Below are 22518 nucleotides of genomic sequence, written 5' to 3'. Positions count from 1 at the left end.
ATAAAAAAATCTTTTTTTTTTAAAGATTTTATTTGAGAGATAGAGAGAGAGAGAGAGAGAGATAGCAAAAGAGAGCACGAGTGCGGAGCAGAGAGAGAAGCAGGCTCCCCACTGAGCAGGGAGCCTGATGTGGGGCTCGATCCCGAGACCATGACATGAGCTGAAGGCAGACACTTAACCAACTGAGCCACCCATGCACCCTTAAATAAGTAAAATCTTTATTTTATTTTTATTTATTTATGATAGTCACAGAGAGAGAGAGGCACAGAGACACAGGCAGAGGGAGAAGCAGGCTCCATGCACCGGGAGCCCAATGTGGGATTCGATCCCGGATCTCCAGGATCGTGCCCTGGGCCAAAGGCAGGCACCAAACCGCTGCGCCACCCAGGGATCCCAAGTAAAATCTTTAAAAAAGGGTATTTATTCTGCTCAAGGCACTGAGTGATAAATACAAAGATAATGGTCAGGGATCCTTAAAGAACTTAGCTCAGAATTAGGACATGAACACATGTAACTGCAGCAGAGGGACAGTGAAGAATGCCTTGAAAAGAGTGGACATTATGCCTAACTGAAGTCCTATCTTTGTTCTTTTTGACAACCCTATGAAATAGGTACTATTATGCCCATTTTATAAATGCAGAAACCATCGCACATAGTTTTAGGTAAATTGCCTAAACTTACATAGCCAATGGGTGGCCAAACAAGGATTCAAACACTTGAATCCATGTTCTTCACCATTCTACCATGTTGCCTTCTGTCTGAGAATGAAGAGGTTTTCAGGCACAGGAAATAACATGAGCAAAGAGAGCAGAAGACCATAGAGGTCGATTATAGGGAAGAGACAGGGATCCCTGGGTGGCGTGGCGCAGCGGTTTAGCGCCTGCCTTTGGCCCAGGGCGCAATCCTGGAGACCCGGGATCGAATCCCACGTCAGGCTCCCGGTGCATGGAGCCTGCTTCTCCCTCTGCCTCTCTCTCTCTCTCTCTCTCTCTCTCTGACTATCATAAATAAATAAAAATTAAAAAAAAATTTTTTATAGGGAAAAGGCAAGTGGCCAACTCAGCACTGGGTGTCCAAAGGTGAGGATTGGGGCATGAGGGTGGAATGGAAGGCTGGGGTCAAATCGCTGGAGGTCCTTGAATGCCTTAAGAAATTTGAACTCTAAGAGTTGGAAAATCATAAAGATTTTTTAAGTCAGGGAATAAGAGCTACACTGACCAATTGTGCTCCATTTCAGATGATTACACGGTTTCTCTGTGGATAGAACGAACTGAAAAAGGCAGGACTTAGTGGGAAGATCAGATGGGCAGCCACTGCAATCCCCTCCATTAAAGGTGGTGAGGCCTGAACCAGGATACTGATGACAGGAATCAGAAAGGGGAGATTACACCATCAGTAACTGGATGTGGTAGGGAGGTGTCAAAGTAATTCAAAGCTTTGGTGCCTGACTGGCTGGTAGGACATACCATCAGCTGAAACTGGAATTATGTGAAGGATCAGACTTGAGAGAAGTTTGGTAATTCGAGAATTTGGTTTCTCATGGGTATTCCTCTGGAGCCATAGCTGGTTGATCTCCCTTCTGAGATAGTAGTCAGAGTGCTCCCACTTTCCCATCAACGTGGAGTCCTAGAATTCCTCAATGAATCCAAAGTTTTGTTCAGGTTTCGTGAAGTCAATAATTATTGAATTTCAGGGACGCCTGGGTGGTTCAGTGGTTGAGGGTCTGCCTTCGGCTCGGGTTGTGATCCTGGGTACCCTGGGATCGAGTCCCGCATTGGGCTCCCCACAGGAAGCCACTTCTCCCTCTGCCTATGTCTCTGGCTCTCTGAGTAAATAGCATCTTAAAAAAAAAAAAAATTATTGAATTTCTATGTGCCTAGCACTGAGCTAGGTGATGTGGAAGATATATAAAAATCCTTTATCATCTTTGATGCTTCCTTGTTAAATCCTTGCATAATTCTCCTTTAATATTTTCTTTGCTCATATTTAAATAGTCAAAATGTTTATGTGTTCAACTCTACCTAAAACTCTCTAAAGGACTAAAAAAAAAAAAAAAAAAAAAGTATAAAAATCAGTTCTTGTCCTGAACTTACAATTTTACTGGAAAGCAGTAAATATAAAATGAATTACACCCAGATTCTGAAGAGCTTACATGGGGTAAGTAAGCTTAAATGGGATAAGGAGTTAGATCCTGGTGAGGCCGGCCAGGAAAATGTGGCACAGACATGAGCTGGTAAAGGGGAGTTGAAGGTATTTCTGGCAAATAAGAATGGAAATGGTTGACAAGGCCTGATTTAGGTATCAAGGGTGTAGGAGAGGGGAGTATGTCCATGTTGCCAGGGCAGGTAGCTGAAAAAACCCTTACTGGGATCAGACACCTGCACATGTCCCTGTCATTCTCTCTACAGGCCAGTCTGCCTCTTGCACTGCACCCTGCCTGCTTAGAATGTCACTTTCATTTTCTAACATGCCTTCTTTCTGGGCAGGGATTTTGCTATTTTATGAAAAGAGGCAGATCTGAGCATCCGACATAAGGTTCAAATTGAACAGCTTCTCTTTCCTCAAGGTGAGAACACAGCTGCATGAAAGAGCATGAAAGAAACATTGTACTACTCCTTCCTGAAAGACTGAGGGAGAGAGGAAACTATCACTATAAACCTATGGTTAGCTTTTTTTTTAAAAAGATTTTGAGAGACAGAAAGGGGAGTGCACGAGAAGGGGGAGTGGCAGGCTGAATGTGGAGCCTGACCTAGGACTCAATCCCAGGATCCTGGGATCATGACCTGAGCTGAAGGCAGACGCTTAGCCCACTGAATCACCCAGGCATTAGCTTTTGTTGCTAAACTTTCTCTTCTTTTTTTTTTTTTGGGAAACAGGAGACCGAGGCTTTTATCTGCTCTAACAATTAGAGCACATTTCCTTTTACCAGGTAGCTCTCAAGCATTGCAGTGTAGTATTAAAAGGGTAAGATTAATCCAAGACTGGTTGGGTATACAAATGTCCATCTCGAAGGCAAAGGCCAGGCAGATGACTCCTATTCCCATCACCCTGAAGTTCATCGCAAATCCTAAAAGTTTCAAAACCAGAAATTCTAAACCCATTTAGTAAGCACCTCCATGCCATAGGCTCTACCACACAGAGATTATATATCTAAACTGAGGAAAAAAGTAGACCTAGAAGAAAATTCTTGTGGGAAAGAGTGGAAAGGAAGTGCATTCCAAGACATACCACCTAAGACCGAAAGGAAATTAACCACTATTGTTTCCTCCTATGGCAGTTTTTCCTCTATACTTGGGCAGGCTGTCTTGAGAAGCTCAATTCCAAACATCATAAGCAACTCGTTCACAAGAATCTATTCCTTGATTACTTCACGTTATTTGTAGCCTGTAACTCCATCCCTTCCCAGCTTGAATGGATGGGGCAACAATCACGACAGACTCTGCCAAGTTTCCACAAATCATTGGTTTATTAGAAAGTTCCTTTCCCTAATTTTACAGCATATATATCTCTATCATATGTGATAAAGTTAAATACAATCTGTAATGCTTGTAAGTAAGGATAGGTTATTTTATTTTTCCTTTAAGTTTTAAAATCACTATTCTGAAAATTTAAAGAAAACTGCCCCCAGGAAGGTAGAGAGGCAGCCAGAGTATGGCTCAATCTACAAGCTAATGGGAAGCAGCACAAAAATGTTAATACTGTATTATTTAAATATTTACATGGGCTGAAAGCAAAGAAAAATGAGTCCCTTCACTTCAAACAGATGATTTCATTTTTCCAGTGCTAGTTATCAAAAGTGATGCTTCTCACTCAGATGAGGAGAACTGAACAGGTAGGAGGCTCAGTCAAGAGCCTTGTTTGCCCTTGCTTCTCACTCAAAACTTTTTTCTTTTGGGAATCTGAGAAGAAAGGCAGAAAATGCAGAGCCTTGGCCCAAGTACGTATGGTTTGTTTCTTCCTGTTCAGTAACCACCCAACCAATTCTAGCCACAGGAATAGGTAGGGAAATGCTAACTATGCCAAAGATGAGACCTGCAACATAAATGGGTCAGTATGTTAATTAGTTCTGAGAGCCCAGGTGAAAGGCAAGAGGAGGAAGAGGAATTGAGGTGGTGCTTCCTCTGGTAGGTGTCACGGGAGAAAAGGAAAAAGAACATCTTCACTGCTTAAACTAAGCTGGGCAGAAGGCATGGAAACTATGAAGCAAAAGAATCTGCAGTATCTGTAAATGTGCTCACCTCCCAACAAGAGGAAGAAACTGTCCCAACTCTATGACCCTTAAGTCTACTTCTACTTCAGTTTCTAGCCAACCCAAAAGGCACATTAAAAAAAAAAATTGTCAGAGGGGGGCTAAGTATTAGGAAGGCAAATGGACTGCCTGGAACAAGGCACCCAGGAACCCTCCCCCTCTCCCCCCCAGGACAACCACTCTGAATCTCACTGCTTCCAGAGAATAAAGCTCTCAAATCTCTCCCTCCTCTGTGGGCCTACCTCTCTGTATAAAACTGCAAAGCACGAGGGAGATGTCATAACTGAGGATCCCTCTGACACCCTCAGCCGACTGCTGCCCATTAGTTCAAAAATCCCAGTGCGGGGCGCACCTCTTACTGCAAATTAAACATTTTGTCCCAGCAAAAAATGTTAAACAATGTTCTTTTTTTTTTTTGTTTTAACATTTTTATAGTTCATAACTTCAAAAAATACATGAGCTTGATAAAATATACATGCTTAGTCATTTTTGCATCTAGCAGAAAACAGGTACTTTATTTTTTGTTTTCATTTTATAACCTTTAAAGTTTCTTAATTCAACTAGGGCAAACATATTTACACAAAGCCACCAGAACAAGGATCACTTAAAGAGCTGGATGTAAAAAATATTATTGCAGTATACTACAAATATGGAACTTTTTTTTATATGAGCTACAAAAAGCAGCATTTACGTTTATAGAGTTCAGTGCAATTTTTTACATTAAAAAAAATCCTATAAATTAAGAAGGAAACATCAACATGACAGAAGAAAATACACCCTTCAGACACATGAGCTCCTCTCTGGGTAAGCACACGGGTGACTTTATGTTCCGCATAGCTTCTATTCATGATAGCATCTTCTTTTCTGGGATATGCAGATATCTCTTCTGGGATGAGGGATATGAGGACAACAGTGCCAATGTGTGGCTGTTTGTGTGGGAAGTGGATTGAATAACAGCCTGAGTAGCATCTAGTTGCAGGTCAGACTCCCTTTCCACCTCACCCGGGATAGCATAAGGTCACCAAGGGATGGTCAAAGACATTGAGAGCGCAGGACCAGATGGCCAAACCGCCGGCCAGAGAGGAAGAAAATGTTTCAAAATTTACAGAAGGGGAGAGCAGAGGATAAAAAGTAGAGGGAGGAGACGAGTATCCAAACTCGAGTTTGGAGATGTTGCCGCAGAGGGGTGGGGAGCACTTACTGGTGTTCCCTAGCTTGGAAACACAGGAGGAGGGACAAACAGAAAGGGGGAAGGGGGGAAAAAATCCCTGATAGTAAACCCAAAGCAAACCTCAAATCTAAAACCACCCCTGCAAGCCAAAACTTGATTCTTTGGCTGTCAGACACTGCCCATCCCAGCTTGTACTTGCTGGTATTAATGGCTCAACACCCCCGAGGGAAGATATATGGGTCACCTTCCCTGGCCCTACCTGGGCTCCCAATCCCCAACTCATGTGCCATGGCTAGGCGGATGCTGCAGGTCTTGACCTGAGAAGATGGGATGAAGTAGTGGGTGAAGGTGGAGGGCAGTGGCAGCTGCCGCAGCAGGCCGTGGAGCAAGCAGGGTAGGGTAGAGGGCAGCATGTGGGACAGGATGGAAGGTGAAGGGCCCAGGATGAATGGCTGAGGCAGGAATGATGTGAATGGGATGGCTAGCGAGAAAGGTGGCGGGATGGCCAGGGATGATTGAATGAGTGAGGTGGGACAAGGAAATGGGGGTTAAGTGGGGCTGGGGAATATGATGTACTTGGGCAAGTGGCTGGGGATGAGGGTGGGGGTGAATTCCAATTGCAGCAGCAGCTGCTGCCGCATGATGCTGTAGGATGGCATGCTGAACAGTTGTGATCGAGGTGGCAGAGGCTGTAGCTGGCTGCTGAATGTGGATGGGCTGCAGGGCTGGAGTGGCTGGGGCCAGGGCAGCAGAGGCTGGAAAGGCCTTTACTTGCTTGGCCAGAAGCTGCTGTTGGATGTGTTGCTGTGCGGCTTGCTGGAGCTTGCTGTACTTCTCCATTTCCTCAGGAGTGAAGGTGATAGGCTGGCTCTCCAGAGGGGCCAGGGAAGCATCCTCAGCCCCATCAGCCGACTCAATACTAGGATCCCCACTGGGAGGTGCATAACTGGGGAAGTGCTCAAGGTCTGGCGCTATAGGCAGCAAGCTGGATTCCACAGGGCCTGGCTGACTGCCACTATCCAAGGACTCTAGTGTGTCCCCATCACTGGGGTCAGGGAGGTAGTTATGGGAGATGGTGGGGTCCCCAGGATAGCAGTCAGAGTGCACTGGGGTGCCTAGTGGAGCCACAGGATGATCAGCAGTAGCTTCTTCAGACTTTGGCTCTTCTGGGGGTGGGTCTGATAAGGGGCCAGCTGTTTCCTCTGAAGGGAACTGATGTCCAAATGGGGCATCGCTACTCCCTGGAGGCCCTTCTTCTGTCTCTGACTGTTCTTGCTCTTCCCCCCTTTCTAAGCCAGACTCTTCACATTTCTTGGTGGTGGGTTTTCGGGTAGCTGGGAGCTTCCCTATTAGTGGAAGGACAGGCTTATTGCCAAGAGATGGGGGGAGCTTAGGGCCAAAGTAACCTTGTGGGGGGTCTTTGAGTTTGAGCCCAGCTTTATTAGGGGTGGCCAGCACCTCCTCACTCACACTGGGTTTCCTCTCCACCTTCCTTGACTGGATCTTCTCCAGCAGCAGTTTGGCAGTGACGGAATTCTTGTCTTCAGGGCTGCAGTCACCTTCGGATCCCCTTCCTGTGCCAACATTGCTGTTCTGGGAGGGTGGACCTGTCCCTTTACCATCATCTCCTCTGCCATCTTCTTTCTTCCCAGGACCTTCTCCCCGGCCTGATCGGAAATAGTGGGGAGACTGGGAGCGGTAGATTTTAGAGCGGATGAAGTCTCGACGACCAGAACGCCTCTCCTCTGGGCTTTCATGACCCCATGATCCCTTCCTGGAACCCGATCTCTGGGAAGGGCTCCTGGTGCTCCGGCTGCGGTCACGGCTGTAGCTTCGGCTCCGCTGCCAGCTGTGGGCTGTGGTGCTGCGGCTTCTCCGTTTGCTCCGGCTGCGGCTACAACTGCTGCTGCGACTGCGGCCCCGGGACCTTGAGCGCTCCCTGGTGTGACTCCGAGAGCGGCTTCGGGACTGGCTGCAACTGAGGCTATAGTCATCATCGGAAGAGGAGTATTTGTGCCGTTTGGACCGGTGCTTGGAGCTGGCATAATCAGAGTCATCAGAGTCATGGGAGCGCTTGGAGTGCCTTCGAGATCGATCACTATAGTCACTGTAGCTGTCATCAGAGTAGCTGCGCTGTCTACTATAGCAGCTCTGATCTGAAGAAGCATCTGAGCTACTTGAGTAAGAACGCCGGGAGGAACGATGTGAGGAATGGCGCCGGCCCGACCGGGAGCGGCTACGGGAATGCTCACTGCCTGAGTCTTCTTCCTCTTCCTCCTCCTCACTGTACTGGGAAGGAGATTTCTGGTGTAGCCGATGTGAGGAAGCATCATCACTGTCCTCATCTCCACTACTGGGGCGACTCCGATGGCTGGATCGGCTGCTCCGTTTGGTGCTAGTTCTTCGCTGGCAGGACGAAGTCAGAGGCTCACCTCTGTGTTTCCTGCCACCATGATCCTGGGAATCACCACCACCTCCACCTTCATCCTTCTTGCCACTGCTCCCTTCTTCAGCCGGGAGGGGTCTCCGCTGGGAAGCATCTTGAGCTCGCCTCCGCCGTCTGGGCGGTGCAGGGCTACCACTCCCAGGGGGCTCTGGTTTGGGTCCCCGTTCAGAATCTGCTGGAGCTGATGACTTATTCTTCTTTCGTTTTCGTTTCTTGCGCTTCTTAGACTTCTCCCCAGACTCTGTCTTAGAGCTTTTCTCTTCTGGGTCAGCCTTGTGTTTCCGTTTGTGTTTGTTGGATTTTTTGTGTTTCTTTTTCTTTTTGTGTCGGTGGGACTTCCCAGATCGTTCTTTCTTGCTAGGAAGGCTTCTCCCTGTGTCCTCTGTCTCTGACCCATGGCTACCCCCAGGTTCCTGCTTGTTCAGATTGCTACAGGCAGACCCTGAAGCAGGTACATCCATTCTGCCTCCCGAGGAATGTTCTATATTCTCTCCTCCTTCCTTGATTTTATTTGGCTCACCAGCATCAAGGCCTTGGAGATGGTCCTTTGAGGAGCCTATGTCCTTTGGTTTTTCTGTCCCTTTAGCTCTGGCATCTTTGTTCCTTGAAAGTTTAAAGTCAAAGTATAAAGGGTTACAACTGTATGAAATGGAGGGTTCTGCCTTAGTAAAAATTAAGAGTTCTGATGGCCACTGGAGGGCAGTGCTTTCATCTTTGCTCAAAACTGGAAAGAAGGGACCAGTAGGATGTTTGGGTCCCTCCTGGCTTTCTTTCCCTGGTGTGGTGATCTGAGAAGTTTCTTTAGAAGGGTTAGACTCACATATTTGGTTCTCTGAAACCTTCTGACTTGCACTCTCTACATCCTGCTCACTCACATCCCCTCCTGAGGACTTCTTTGTCTCAGCTTTGCTTCCAGGCTCTGAGGGCTCTGTGACACTGGTTTCTGTTTGTTGCTCAGAGACTTCATCAACTGTCTTCTCTGCTCCTTGGCTTACTGCCACCTTGACACAGCCCTTAGGCTTGGGAGAACTGCTTTTTTTGCTCTCTAGGGCATTTTTTGGGTGTATACTATTATCACCTTCCATTTGTTCACTGGCTCTCATAAAGAGTAGGAAGGGGAAATTTGGTTTTACTTTGCAGTGTGCTGGGGGAATGTAGTGGTAATACTCTGGCTCTGCAGCCCCAGCTCCTTCTTCTCGCTTCATTCTTTTTAACTTAGATAATGTTGAGGCAAGGGACCCTCCATCCTGAGGGTCTTCATCGTCTTTTTTACCATCAAGATTACTGCTACCATCAGAGTCTCCCATCTTCTGCAGTCCTTGATCAGAACCCTTCTCATCGGCTTTTGATCCATCTTCAGAGGTCCCTTCCTCTGCATGGTCCTTGAAAACTGATGCTATTGACTCGAGTTTGACAGGAGCCTTCTTGGCAAAGGAAAATGACACTCCCAATTTTTGCAGTGGGGTCCCTAAATTATTCTTAATGCCAAAGCTGATGCCTTGGGAAGCTAACCCAGGGGCCTGTGTCAGTCCAGTGGTATTAGTGATTTGTACTGCAGTGAAAGGGCCTCCTTTATCTGTGGAGAATTCAGATCCTGGGCCACAAGTGGCAGTGGCACTTGTGCCACTGTTTGTAGCTGATTCATCTTTATCATCATCTCCACCTTCTTCATCTACAGCCACTGTGGTTGGTCTGAACATGGGACCACTTCCAGGTGCACTACACAATGGTTTAGAGAAAAAAAAAAAAAAAGTTTAGGGGCACATTTCATACTTCTTACTTAGCACTTATCTCTTATGTTCCACCATTCATTACAGTAGGCTTCAAAGACACTAAGTGGTGGCTGTTTCCTAGCCTTGTACTAAAAAGAGAACTTGCTCTGTGAGTTTAGGCAAAGTCTCATACTGTTAATCTACTAATTTGCTGTATTTCCAGCGCCAGCCAGTTACTACTATTTCTTCCTAAACTGATTAAAATTTAAAAAGGAAAGACATATCACACAATTTTCTGTTGTTACCACCTAGTATGGTTGACCCATCCCATATCTATCTATCTATCTATCTATCTATCTATCTATCTATCTTTCTTTCTTTCTTTCTTTCTTTCTTTCTTTCTTTCTTTCTTTCTTTCTTTCTTCTTTCTATCTATCTATCTATTTATTAAAAATTTTTATTTATTTATTTATGAGAGAGAGAGAGAGAGAAAGAGAGAGGCAGAGACAGAGGCAGAGGGAGAAGCAGGCTCCATGCAGGGAGCCCGACATGGGACTTGATCCCAGGTCTCCAGGATCAGGCCCTGGGCTAAAGACAGCGCTAAACTGCTGCACCACCGGGGCTGCCCCTCTTTCTCACTTTTTTTTTTTTTTTTTTAAAGATTTTATTTATTTATTTATTCATGATAGACACACACACACACACACACACACACACACACAGAGGCAGAGACACAGGCAGAGGGAGAAGCAGGCCCCATGTAGGCAGCCCAACATGGGACTCGATTCCAGGATTCCAAGATCATGCCCTGGGATGAAGGCAGGCACTTAAACCGCTGAGCCACCCAGGCTGCCCCTCTTTCTCATTTTTAAAAGTTTGTTTATTTATAAGTAATCTACCTCTATACCCAATGTAGGGCTTAAACTCATGATCCTGAAATAAAAAAATCACATGCTCTACCAACTGAGCCAGTCAGGCACCCCTGTTCTTCTTTCTTACTGAAACATCCTGCCCATCAGTATGCCATCAAACGTGTGTCTGAACATCTATTTACAAAGGTTGAATTTCACCCAGCTAAAACAAAACCAAACCAAAAACCCTCTAATTTCCTCTGTATTTTCAAGTTTCATTTTTTAAAATGTGGGTATTTTCTGAGTTCAACATAGTCAGAAACCTCCACCATGGTTCTCTATGGTAGTCTATGGTTAGTATGTCTGTTTCAGAAACCTAAGCGGCTGTACCTATTTCTTGGGCACTACACAAAGCGTTTGCTTTGGTTTTGTGGTAATTTCTGGGCATTCTATACAATGATCATGATGCTATCAAACACCTACCCAGCTTTGAAAACAGGAACATGGAGGAGCCTCAAAGCCAGTATTTTAAACTCATCATGCCTGAAATTTTTAGTGTGTAGACTATACACTTGAGGTACCTTTCAAGCCAAACTCAAGAAGTGAGGAGAATTAGGTATCTGTTTGGATGAAGCCTCGTTATCTGATTCCTAGCTACTAGCTGTCTTAAACTCAGGAACTAAATATATTTGGATAATCCCTTGCTATCTAGACTCTCGGTAATGGAAGATATGAACCCAAAAGATTTACATAGCAAGAGATATTTATACTGTGCCACAAAACCCACCCTACAGCAAAGAGACCCTCAAGGTGAATAAAAAGGGATTTTTAAAAAAAATTTTTTATTTATTTATGATAGTCACAGAGAGAGAGAGAGAGGCAGAGACAGAGGCAGAGGGAGAAGCAGGCTCCATGCACCGGGAGCCCGACGTGGGATTCGATCCCGGGTCTCCAGGATCGCGCCCTGGGCCAAAGGCAGGTGCCAAACTGCTGCGCCACCCAGGGATCCCTAAAAAGGGATTTTTATTTAGTCTTTGCCATGTTAATTTCTTCAATAACACTTATTGTGGGATCATGCATTAATTCTAGGACAGTGAAATACCTGATGATGGGTCAAAACCAAGAGATCACTTGGTCATATTTTAACTGTTTACTTAATAAAACTGAGAAGTACAAGCCACCTGAAGAAAAATATGTATTAAAATATGTCTCACATTATAAAGTGACCTGGTATATACTTTTTGAAGAGGTACCCTTGCAATGTACCCAAGAGGAATGTGTTGTGATATAAAAAGCTGCCAAAGTTTATAGGCAGCTTAACTCAACATTAGAGCTCACTGGTTAATTCTGTTTCAAAACTCATACTACATGTTCTCGCTCTTCCTTCTTCCTCTAAAACACTAGAGAAGTAAATAAGTAAAAAAAAGGATCCTGAGACAAAAATGAACTTAGTAAGTCCAGGAACTTGGAAATTGGCCCCAAGTTGGCTGTGAACTTTTGAAAACCACAATCATAGTTTCTCTTTCTACTATAATCAGTTCTGTCCTTTGGTCCTGGCTAGCCATTAAAAACAAACATGGGGGCCTAAGTCTTTCTGATCGAGGCACATACCTCATGAATCCTCAGATGCTCAAAGACTGGGTCCCCAAAGTCTAGTTGCTTGGAAATTCAGCCCTAGGTAGGGTAAATTCCATCTAAGGCTAAATACCAGCCCCTAAATTGATAATAATCAAGAATCATGAAGGAAGGTTAAAAAGAACACTCAAGAAGGCAGGAACCTACAGAGAAATAAATGGATAGAATTCCCTAGGTTTCAGTGATTAGAATGGACTGTATAATACTTAAAAGGAAGTTAAAACACTTGAATCTCTGCCCCCTACTGTTTATAAAATAGAATATTGTAATATGTATACTTTTCTATAAAAAATAGGTTGGAGAATGGGAACAATATTTGTATAATTTATTGAGCAGCTTCTATGGCACTCTTTTATAAGGCATTTCTGATGTAAAGATAAACTACTCACAATGACTGCAAGAAGTAAACTGTTATTATCATCTCCCATTTCACAGATAAGGACACCAAGGCATAGAGCTTAGATAGCTAAAGTCACACAGATAGGCTATGGCCTCAGAAGTATACACTCATTCATAAATCAGTATATTATACTCTAATAACAGATACGCTTTCAGTTTGAAAGATTTACTAATAATAATTCTTAAATCTTAATTTAGGTCTTACAGTTATAATCTTAAATCTATAATCTTAAATGTTAAGGATTAAAACTATCTAATAGAACTCTCTGAGAGAAAATATCCTCACCATTCAGCTTGTTTCCTTTGCTCTGCCAATTCATGGAGCCGCCGAAGGGCTTTTTCCTGTTTCTTCTCATCTTTGCGGGATCTCGAAGAGACATTTCGAGCAAACTCTCTCTGCTTGAGATCTTTCAATCTCTGGGGTAACAAAAAAAGGGGAATAGAGGGTGGGTGATTTAAAATAACGTAGGGGTCCAGAAAACAAGGCCTTTAGAATATTTACCTCAATCAGTGGTTATAGTGCTAGCATAGAACACACTGTTACATTCTTATAGTAATTGAAAACACAATGGCTGATTACTTTGGATAAAACACTTGTAGTACCTGCATTTCTAGTTAGGACAGCATACCATTTGCTTTATGGGGCAAAATTAAATGATTTCAAGAGCAATAAGCAAATTTTAGAACACTAGGAGGAAAGAAAAGGGACTATTTAATCACCTGCTCCTCCAGGATGCAAAACTAGACAAACAGAACATGAGATAAACTGTAATAACACAAGCCAAAGAGAACAGAAAGGGGTTAGGCTAGTACAGAAAATTACCCAGGTGTAAGATCTTAAAAAGCAATGTACAGCTTACATGGGGAGGTTATTTGAATAAAAAATAACAAATAGAAAGCACACTTTTATTTCACCATAAAAAGGTGCTATTATTTCTTTTCAGCATGAAGAGTTTTCCTGTGACTATCAAACAAACCGTCTTCCAATGCTTGCATGTTCAGAGCTCACCAGTCTGACCACTTGCATCTGGTCAGTCTGCTGAAATCAGAGAGTAATATACATAGCTCTTTCATTCCTTCATGGCCCTGAGAGGAACATCCAGGGGATGAGGAGGGAGAATAGAGATAAGTCAAAGAATTTATTACTTAAAATCCTGATAGAAGAATGGGCTTTTCATTCTCAGAAACTCTATATAATTTTCCTTAAAACAAAACAAAACAACAACCAAAAAAGAACAGTGCTAAGACACACTGGTGACAAAGTCCAGACATATCTGCAATGAAGACAGAACTAAAATTATTTCCAACACACTAGATAATATAGAAAACAAACCAAAACAAAACACATACATTAGCCTATGCTTTTACAATAGCATTAGGAAAAGGAATTTGACCCAATATAAAGTGGACATTGCTTTGTGGAAGGGCATGATGTTCAACAGACAGAGGAATTTTCTTATCTAATATTTATGAAATGTGTTTTGAATATTTTTGAATTGGGAGGGGAAAAGGGTGGAGAGACACACACAAAAAAATATATACAGCTAAAGACACTAGTAGAAAAACTCACTCTTGTGATCTGGGCTCCCAAATTAGAAGGATTTGCTTTCAATACATCAGCTGAAAATGTCACATCACAAAGAAAAAAAAAGTAAAAATAAAACAAGAGTGGAAGAGAAAAAAAAATAAAGCAAGCATTACTACACAGGCTCTCTTAGTGAATCTGCAAACTATTATACTGAACAATCAGGGACAAAGCCATCAACTCTAAAAGGGTTAGGGAGAAGGGAAGCACCTGTACAACACATATATGTGTACATACACACAGACCAACACAGTAATCATCTCTCCTAGATAAACAGACCTAACTGCATTCGGGAAAAATAGTTAACAGAACTTCAGGAAAGACCATTTGTGACCTAAAAACAGTCTATTTTCATTTATCTTTATTTTGGGAATGTTTAAGTAACCAAAAGAAGGCAAAATATTTTACTAAAGTTGGCTATCCAGAATTAAGGTTTTTATAAAAACCACTTCAAAATGGAGAATCAACTATTTTCAGTAAATATGAATTCCAATTTCTTTTCAAGGAGTATGAGGCAGAAAGAGGCTGTCAGGACTATTATACAATTATTTCAGGTGACAAACCTAGATTTTTTCTATGCCAAACGTTTACCAAGTTTTCCAGCCAAAATTTAAATTCAACGTATCTTTCTCATACCTTTCATTTTCTCTCTCACCACCCCAGAGGCCTGCAAAATCTCCCTGTGCCTCATTACTTCTTTCCTTCTTACAAATATTTCATTACTTTTAGGAGTTATTTCCCAAACTAAACGACACTGTTTAAAAAATAATGAGTATTTTACCAAAGCCTGGAGTTTCTATGCTAAGTCAGACATAGGTTAGGCTTTCTAATCATTCAGCAACCACATGGTACAACTTTAAAGTTGAAGGGATAAAACCATGTCCATATCATTCTGAAGATGCCCTATCTCAAATTCCTACCACAACATAATCGGAAGTAGAGAGGGAAGACAATGGGATGATACCAGTACACAAAGCGGAGTTGCAGCCCCATTCTAGGCAAAACTATATACCTATATAGGGTGTAGCAAACATTTCTAAATCACCTTTACAAACTTTATTTTTAAAAAGATTTTATTTTTAAGTAATCTCTACACCCAATGTGGGGTTTAAACTCAAACCCCAAGATCAAGAGTCACATGCTCTACCAACTGAGCCAGCCAGGTGCCCCTGCCTTTACAAACTTTAAAGTCTAGCGTCACAAATGTAAAACTGGGTACCCCAGAATTTTTTTTAAATTTATTTTTATTTTTTTTGGAACCCTAGAATTCTAACCCAAACTTTACAGGGCTTGGCAACTCTCCCAAACTTGAAATGTTTGAGGTCTCTTAGATCTAGAGGGCATTTTGAGGATAAAAATGGATTCCTAATTCCAAGTTTCTCCTTCCTACCCAAGGTCAAACTAAATTCCCCTCACAAAGTCTCAACTCAGGGCAGCCCCGGTGGTGCAGCGGTTTGGCGCCGCCTGCAGCCTGGGGTGTGATCCTGCAGACCCGGGATCCAGTCCTGCGTGGGGCTCCCTGCGTGGAGCCTGCTTCTCCCTCTGCCTGTGTCTCTGCCTCTCTCTGTGTCTATGAATAAATAAATAAAGTCTTAAAAAAAATAAACAAAGTCTCTACTCATACCTCAAATTTTTCTTCTTTCTGAACTTAGTACTTTGTCAAGCACTTATCTGGCAACCATCATCATATTTTGCTCTGACTATACCTATTTCTGACTTTCAGAAAGGCAGTGTTTATGTCGTTTCAGAGTCAGAAAGACTTGCGTTCAAATTCATTAATTACCAGGCAAGTGATTTCATCTCTCTGAGCTCCAGTTTCCCCATTAGAAACACAGGACCATTCTGACACTATGAGGGTAAGTGTCAAAATAATGTATGTCAAAACTGTTCATATTCCTCTCCTTTTTTATTAGGGGCAGAGATTGTCGCTTATCTTTTTAAATTTTATTTTTATTTTTTAAGTAATCTCTACACCCAACGTGGGGGCTTGAACCCACAACCCCGAAATCAAGAGTCCCATACTCTACCAACAGACCTGAGCTCCCACTTTTTTAAATCTAAAACATTTTTTTTTAATCTAAAATTTTTAGGTAATTTCTACACTCAACGTGAGGCTCACATTGCTGACGTTTATCATCAACCCTGCAGTGCATGGAACAGTATTAAGTCTACAGAAAGCATCTGGTAAATAATTTGGCTTAAATATTGAATCCAAATATTGGATCCTTGATTTTTCCTCATTTGTAGTAAAGTTTGATATGAAATATTTTTTCTTTTTTAGAGAGGGAGAAAGCAGGGGGAGGGACAGAGGTAGAGGGGGAGAGAGAATCTTAAGCTGGCACCTTGTCCATTATGGAGCCCAAGGCAGGGATCGATCTCAAAACCCTGAGATTGTGATCTGAGCTGAAGAGTTGCTAAACTGAAATCAAGAGTCGAATGCTTAGCCAACTGAACAACCCAGGGGCCTCTGATAGGAAATATTTTTGTATCTCTACCAGAGACATAGGTTAACATTGTGTGGTTTTCCTAGCTATTATTCTCATCTAGTAAAGAAGTCTCATTCTTTAGAATCAAAAAGATTAAAATGTTAACCCCTTACTTCTAGATAAAATTAGGCCAGGGGTGCCTGGCTGGCTCAGTTGGTAGAGTATGCCACTCTTGATCTTGGGGTCATGAGTTTGAGCTTCATGTTGGATGTAGAGATGATGATGATTAGACAGAGAGAGAAACGTAAGCAGACTCCAGGCACAGCGTGGAGCTGACACAGGGCTCAATTTCACAACCCTGAGATCATGACCTGAGGTGAAATCAAGAGTCAGATGCTTAACCGACTTAGCCACCTAGGTGCCCCTAGAAATTACCTTAAAAAAAAAAGAAAAAGAAAAAAAGGCCAAATAGGAAAAAAGATATTAACCAGAAAGTTCTCAATTTCCTATATAAAAAGTAATTTTTATAAAGGTAAAAGTCCCTAATTCAGCATCAGGTTTTCTAAAGTTGGCTATTTTATTCTAAAAGCCTGTCTCGGGCAGCCCTGGTGGCGCAGTGGTTTGGCGCCGCCTGCAGCCTGGGGTTTGATCCTGGAGACGGGGGATTGAGTCCCACATTGGGTTCCCTGCATGGAGCCTGCTTCTCCCTCTGCCTGTGTCTCTGCCTCTCTCTCTCTGTGTCTATGAATAAATAAATAAAATTAAAAAACAAAACAAAAAAAAAACAAAAAAAAACTTAAAAAAAATAAAAGCCTGTCTCATTAGCAATTGCATGTTCATATGAAATTACGTGTCCTATACTTTTATTTTCCTCCTAAATTCTAAAGAGGAACACAACTTCAGATAGCTTCTAAGGTAAGAATAGAGCAGCAACACACCTGCCTGTCAAAGATACGGAGCTCCTATAAGGAGACTAAATATTATCGATGTGTTATCAACCCAAAAACTTTTCGAAGGCTGAGCAAATTTCATTTGATACTTAAAAATAAGTTAGATTCCAAATGGGGACACAGACTGAGTGGATATAATTAATCATTTAAGCTAACTCCAAAGCTACCATGTCCTTATCTCTGAAAATTATAAAGTATGCTTCCTCAAGTGTTGCTAATAACTTTCCTTCTTCTTTGAACTATTAGTACTTATTAATAAAATTTAAGCCATATAACACCTTTTTAGCTGGACAATAAGGAAAAGGGAGACTAATTCCCATTCAAAATGAAAGGGTTTGAAGATCCTGTTCTGAAAAACCAATAGTATGTTTCCCAAAAAAGTACATACTTTTGTGGCAAAGAACAAAATGGCCATTTCTCACTGATTCTCAATCACATGATAGCTGGTATTTCCACTAAATTTCCGAAAAGACCAATACAGGTGGAGACAGACCTTAACAAATAATCCAGCACTTGAAATACCCAAATAACCATGGCTTTTTGGGCTAAAGACCCCTTCAATGCAAATGTCATGCCAATTCTTAAAACATAGCCTAAATAGTGCTGTGTTGGCAGCAAAAATGTGTACTCCAGACATAAACTCCTGCTCCACTGTCCAACTCTGAACAAATTAAACCAGAGAAATGAGAATCTGGTAAATCTTACCAGGTTTTTAATGTGGGTGATAGATATGCCCATATTATCAATAATGTGGGATATGAACAGCAAGGAGTGGCACTGTGTTTGACCTGGGAATGAATGAGACAAAGATATATCTGCACACGGTTTTCTCTAATAACAAAACATGGGTCTGAATTAATAAAATATTTTAATATATATTTTGATGGTACTCTTTTCTTTTTCTTTTTTTTTTTGATGGTACTCTTTTCTAACAAAAATTGATGCTGTAATTTTTTTATATTTGATTTGGTATAATCTAGGAATAAATCTCTTTCTCAAGTATTTTAAATCTAATATCTCCATTCAAATAAAAACAGGCTACTGTTTCCAGATGAAGGGAATTTCAGACATTGGAGAATAGAGAATACTTCCTAATGCCATTAAAAATCCTATGTTCTAGGGGGATCCCTGGGTGGTGCAGCAGTTTAGCGCCTGCCTTTGGCCCAGGGCGCGATCCTGGAGACCCGGGATCAAATCCCACGTCGGGCTCACAGTGCATGGAGCCTGCTTCTCCCTCTGCCTATGTCTCTGCCAATCTCTGTGTGACTATCATAAAAAAAAAAAAAAATAAAAATAAAAATAAATAAATAAATAAATATCCTATGTTCTAATATTTAGTCAACCCTAAAGAGAAAACCTGATTGTCTCTTTAGGGTCAAAAGATTACCCATGGTTTCCTCCACTTACCAAACAACCCCACTCTCCCAGAACAGGGATCAAAGCTTACTCTTCCTTTGTACTAACCCTGCATTGCACACACTGCTGTCTATGGCACAAAAGAGATGCTCAATAAACATTTATCAAACTGGTTTGTTTTAAAATGAGTTGCTGGGAAAAGGAACACATACAAATACTTTATGGATTATTTGTTGGTTATAAACAGAGACAGGAAACAGCGAAGAAACTGTATGCACCTCAATCTCTTCTTCTGGTTAAGTATAATGCAGCACACACACACATACACACCCGCCCCCTTTTTAAAATAAAATCTGCACCCGACATGGGGCTCAAACTCACAATCCTGAGATTAAGCGTTGCACGTTCCACTGACTGAGACAGTCAGGTTCCCCAATCCAGGTTTTTCTGAACCTCAGCCACTCGCTTTCCCCTGTCATCAATTCTGCATATCCAAAATCCATGGCTCCTTCTCCCCAGTTTCCTGCCTCTTTCTCATGACACAACATTAATCTCCTCTCCATTCCCAAAGTGGAGTAAATTATGCTCTAGCTATTACTTGGCCAGGTTACCTGGATACAAGTCTTGATGTTTGATACTTCTGAATGAGACCATCTAGAACAACACACCATGTGGTGAGGAAAGAAAAAGACCAAGAAAGAACAAAGAAAGCCTCAGTATTAAACTACTCAGGGAAGGAAGACTGTAGCTGAATGGTTAAGGAAATCCAAGTTACTGGGCATTAGATGTAAACTCTTTCTTTTAGCACATGCTTATGAGTAAGTGATGACAATAAATTTTATTAAGTAACAGAGAAAAACAAATGTTTGGTAACAAAACTAAAATGCTGATTATAGATCTGAAAAAAAAAATCAGACGGAAATAGAGCAGTATACATTCTTTTTGCTGGCTAAGAGTAGTCCTAATTAGTCATCTGACAGTACTTACCACTTATGCCCCATTATTTTGCAATACAATGCCTATTAATATCATTTGGTGAATATCAAATAAATATGTTACAAAATTGTTAATCATCTTGATATGTTCAGGAATTCAGCAAAAAGCCTTAAAACATGGTGTATTTTTACAGAACCAGGTGTGTCTGCTTTAATTTTTTTTTCACACACACACATACTATGTACATACAGTAATCACCATCACCAAAACTTAAGCTGGATAATGAGGTTTTAAAAATAAATTTTATTGAGATACAATTCACATAGCATAAAATTCACCCATTTAAAGTGTAAAATTTAGTGGGTTTCTCAGAATTGTGTAACCATCATCACTATCTAATTTTAGAACATTACTCCCAGAAGAATCTCCATGCTCATTAGCAGTCACTCTCCATTATCCCTTTCTACCCAGTCCCTGGGAACCTAATATGTTTCTCTATAGATATGTTTATTCTAGACACTTTATATAAATAAAATCATACAATATGGCGGGGTGGTTACTCTCAGTATATTATTTTTGAGGTTCGTGTATGTTGTATTTATCAGTAATTTATTCCTTTTTATTGCTGAAGAATATTCCATTGAATAGTTATACCACATTTTGTTTATTCATCAGCTGATAGATATATGGGTTGTTTCCACTTTTTGAATACTATGAACAATAATTTTTGTGGGGACATATATTTTCATTTCTCTTGGGTATATATAGGTCATTTAGTAACTCTATATTTAACATTTTGATGAACTGCCAAACTGTTTCCCTGAGGAACTACATCATTTTACAACTCCACTAGCAGTAACAGGCACATTCCAGTTTTTTTTTTTTTATATCCTCTCCAGCATACTACAGTGTCTTTCTAACTCTGGCCATCCTAATAGGTATGATATGGCATGCCACTGTGGTTTTGTGGATAATGATTTTTAAATATAACTATATTATGGGGCACCTGGATGGCTCAGTAGGTTGGGCATCCAGCTCTTGATTTTGGTTCAGGTCATAATCTCAGGGTTGTGGGACTGAGCCTCACATCAGGTTCTGAGCAGGGAGTCTGCTTAAGTTTCTGTCTCCCTCTCCCTCTCTTTGCACCCCTCCCGCCCTAGTGTGTTCACTCTTTCAAATAGATAAATCAATTTTAAAAGATACATATAACTATTTAGCCCTCCAGATCATATCTGGAGGCAAAGGTCTGCCCTCTTTGTAAAATATAAAGGAGCATAATTCCTAAGAACTACTTAGGCCTATAGCAAATGGAACAGCAGCATCTCGGTTCAGAGATCTCTGATCAGAACTGTCACTCAGACCTATCATTGTTTCTTAGGTTGTTTTACCTTTTCAGACTACAATAGAACATAGAGCCTAATGCAAGAATCTTTACCACAGTGCATCACTGTGATAAGTATAAATTGATAAGTATAAATGTACAGGGGCAGAAAACAGGCTGAAAACTGCAGAACATAAATAAGGTAGAATCATTTTTATTCATATTGGGAATGTGTGCCAAGATGAAGAACAGTTAGAAATTTCTACGAAGAAAATGTGGGGTTTACCAACAAAGTTCCCAAAGGATCTGTTTAGGGTTACCCTTGCCTGCTCACAAAAGCAGAATTTTCCTAAACAGAAACAGAGTTTTCCAAGGTTAACTAGGTTATGAGAGGTGGATATAAGAAGTTTATTCCCAACAAAAGCAGAGGTAGCAAGTATGTAAGATTCAATAAGTGAAAAGGCTCAAAACATGCTCAGTTTTTGGAGGATGAATAAATGATGTCAATTCTTTTATATTAAGCAGAACAGTCCCCAAGAAAAATAACATACACAGTAGTACAAACTTTCATCTCCGGTTACAGGTTATTTAAATAAAACTACAAGATGCTCAAATTCTTTTCATACTTGCTTTGCTTCTCACATAATCTCTTCAGAAGTGAATTATGCTGTTTAAGTCAATATTTATGAAGCTTTCGGATTCATAAATACTTTATGGTTTTCCTAATCTATTTCACACCTCTGCCATAATTTATGGTTTTCTAAGGACAGAAATTCCATAAAATATGAAATACAGATGATGTGTAGAGTATCTTTACTGGTATCTAATCTTAGTGGTTTCCTTTTTTTTTTTTTTTTTAAACACTTTGAGAGAGAGAGAGACACATAATGAGAGACAGCATAAGCAGGGGGGAGAGGGAGAAGCAGGCTCCCCACTGAGCAGGAAGTCCGATGTGGGGCTCGATCCTAGGAACCTGAGTTCATGACCTAAACTGAGGGCAGATGCTTAACGGACTGAGCCACCCAGGGGCCCCTTCTTTTCTTAAATTATTATTATTATTTTAAAATTATTATTATTTTTAATGTAAACTTGATGCCCAATGTGAGGCTCAAACTTACAACCTCCAGATCAAGAGTCATATGTTCCACCAACTGATCTAGCCAAGTGCTCTTGTGGTTTCAATTCTTTTATTTATTTATTTTTCTTATTAATACAGTATTTATTTGTCTTTCCTCTGTCAAAGGTTTCAATTCTTTTAGAAGAGTTGATTTTCTTTTTTATTTTAGCTCTGGAATTATTTCTCAATTTTATTTATTTTTTATTGTCTTTTAAAACTTTACTCTCATGTTTCCCTTGCACCAAATATCATAGAAACACTGAAAAAGGGAACTCAGTCTGAATTTCCTCAAATCTGTAGTGCCTTGCCAGAGGTCCAACTGGTTTTGATGTGCTTATTGTCCTAACACTCTCCCTATGTACCA

At 41.3% G+C, this 22518-nt stretch overlaps 1 protein-coding gene across 7 annotated transcripts in view; it reads right to left on the bottom strand.

Annotated features, from left to right (window-relative positions):
• Positions 1–3447: 3447 nt before the first annotated feature.
• GPATCH8 (G-patch domain containing 8) overlaps positions 3448–22518 on the bottom strand; it is a 117088-nt gene continuing 98017 nt past the window's right edge. For all 7 annotated transcript variants that reach the window (XM_025440578.3, XM_035721284.2, XM_035721287.2 and 4 more), the window contains 2 exons: positions 12750–12880; positions 3448–9585 (listed from right to left, as the gene is read on the bottom strand). In XM_025440578.3, the coding sequence (XP_025296363.1) occupies positions 5700–9585; positions 12750–12880 (4017 nt within the window). In that variant the 3' untranslated portion in view covers positions 3448–5699. The remainder of the gene's footprint in view (positions 9586–12749; positions 12881–22518) is intronic.

This window comes from Canis lupus, chromosome 9, assembly GCF_003254725.2.
Source record: "Canis lupus dingo isolate Sandy chromosome 9, ASM325472v2, whole genome shotgun sequence".
Lineage (NCBI taxonomy): Eukaryota > Metazoa > Chordata > Mammalia > Carnivora > Canidae > Canis > Canis lupus.
The sequence above is the reverse complement of the archived record's forward strand: the minus strand, read 5'-3'. Positions and strand labels throughout refer to the sequence as shown.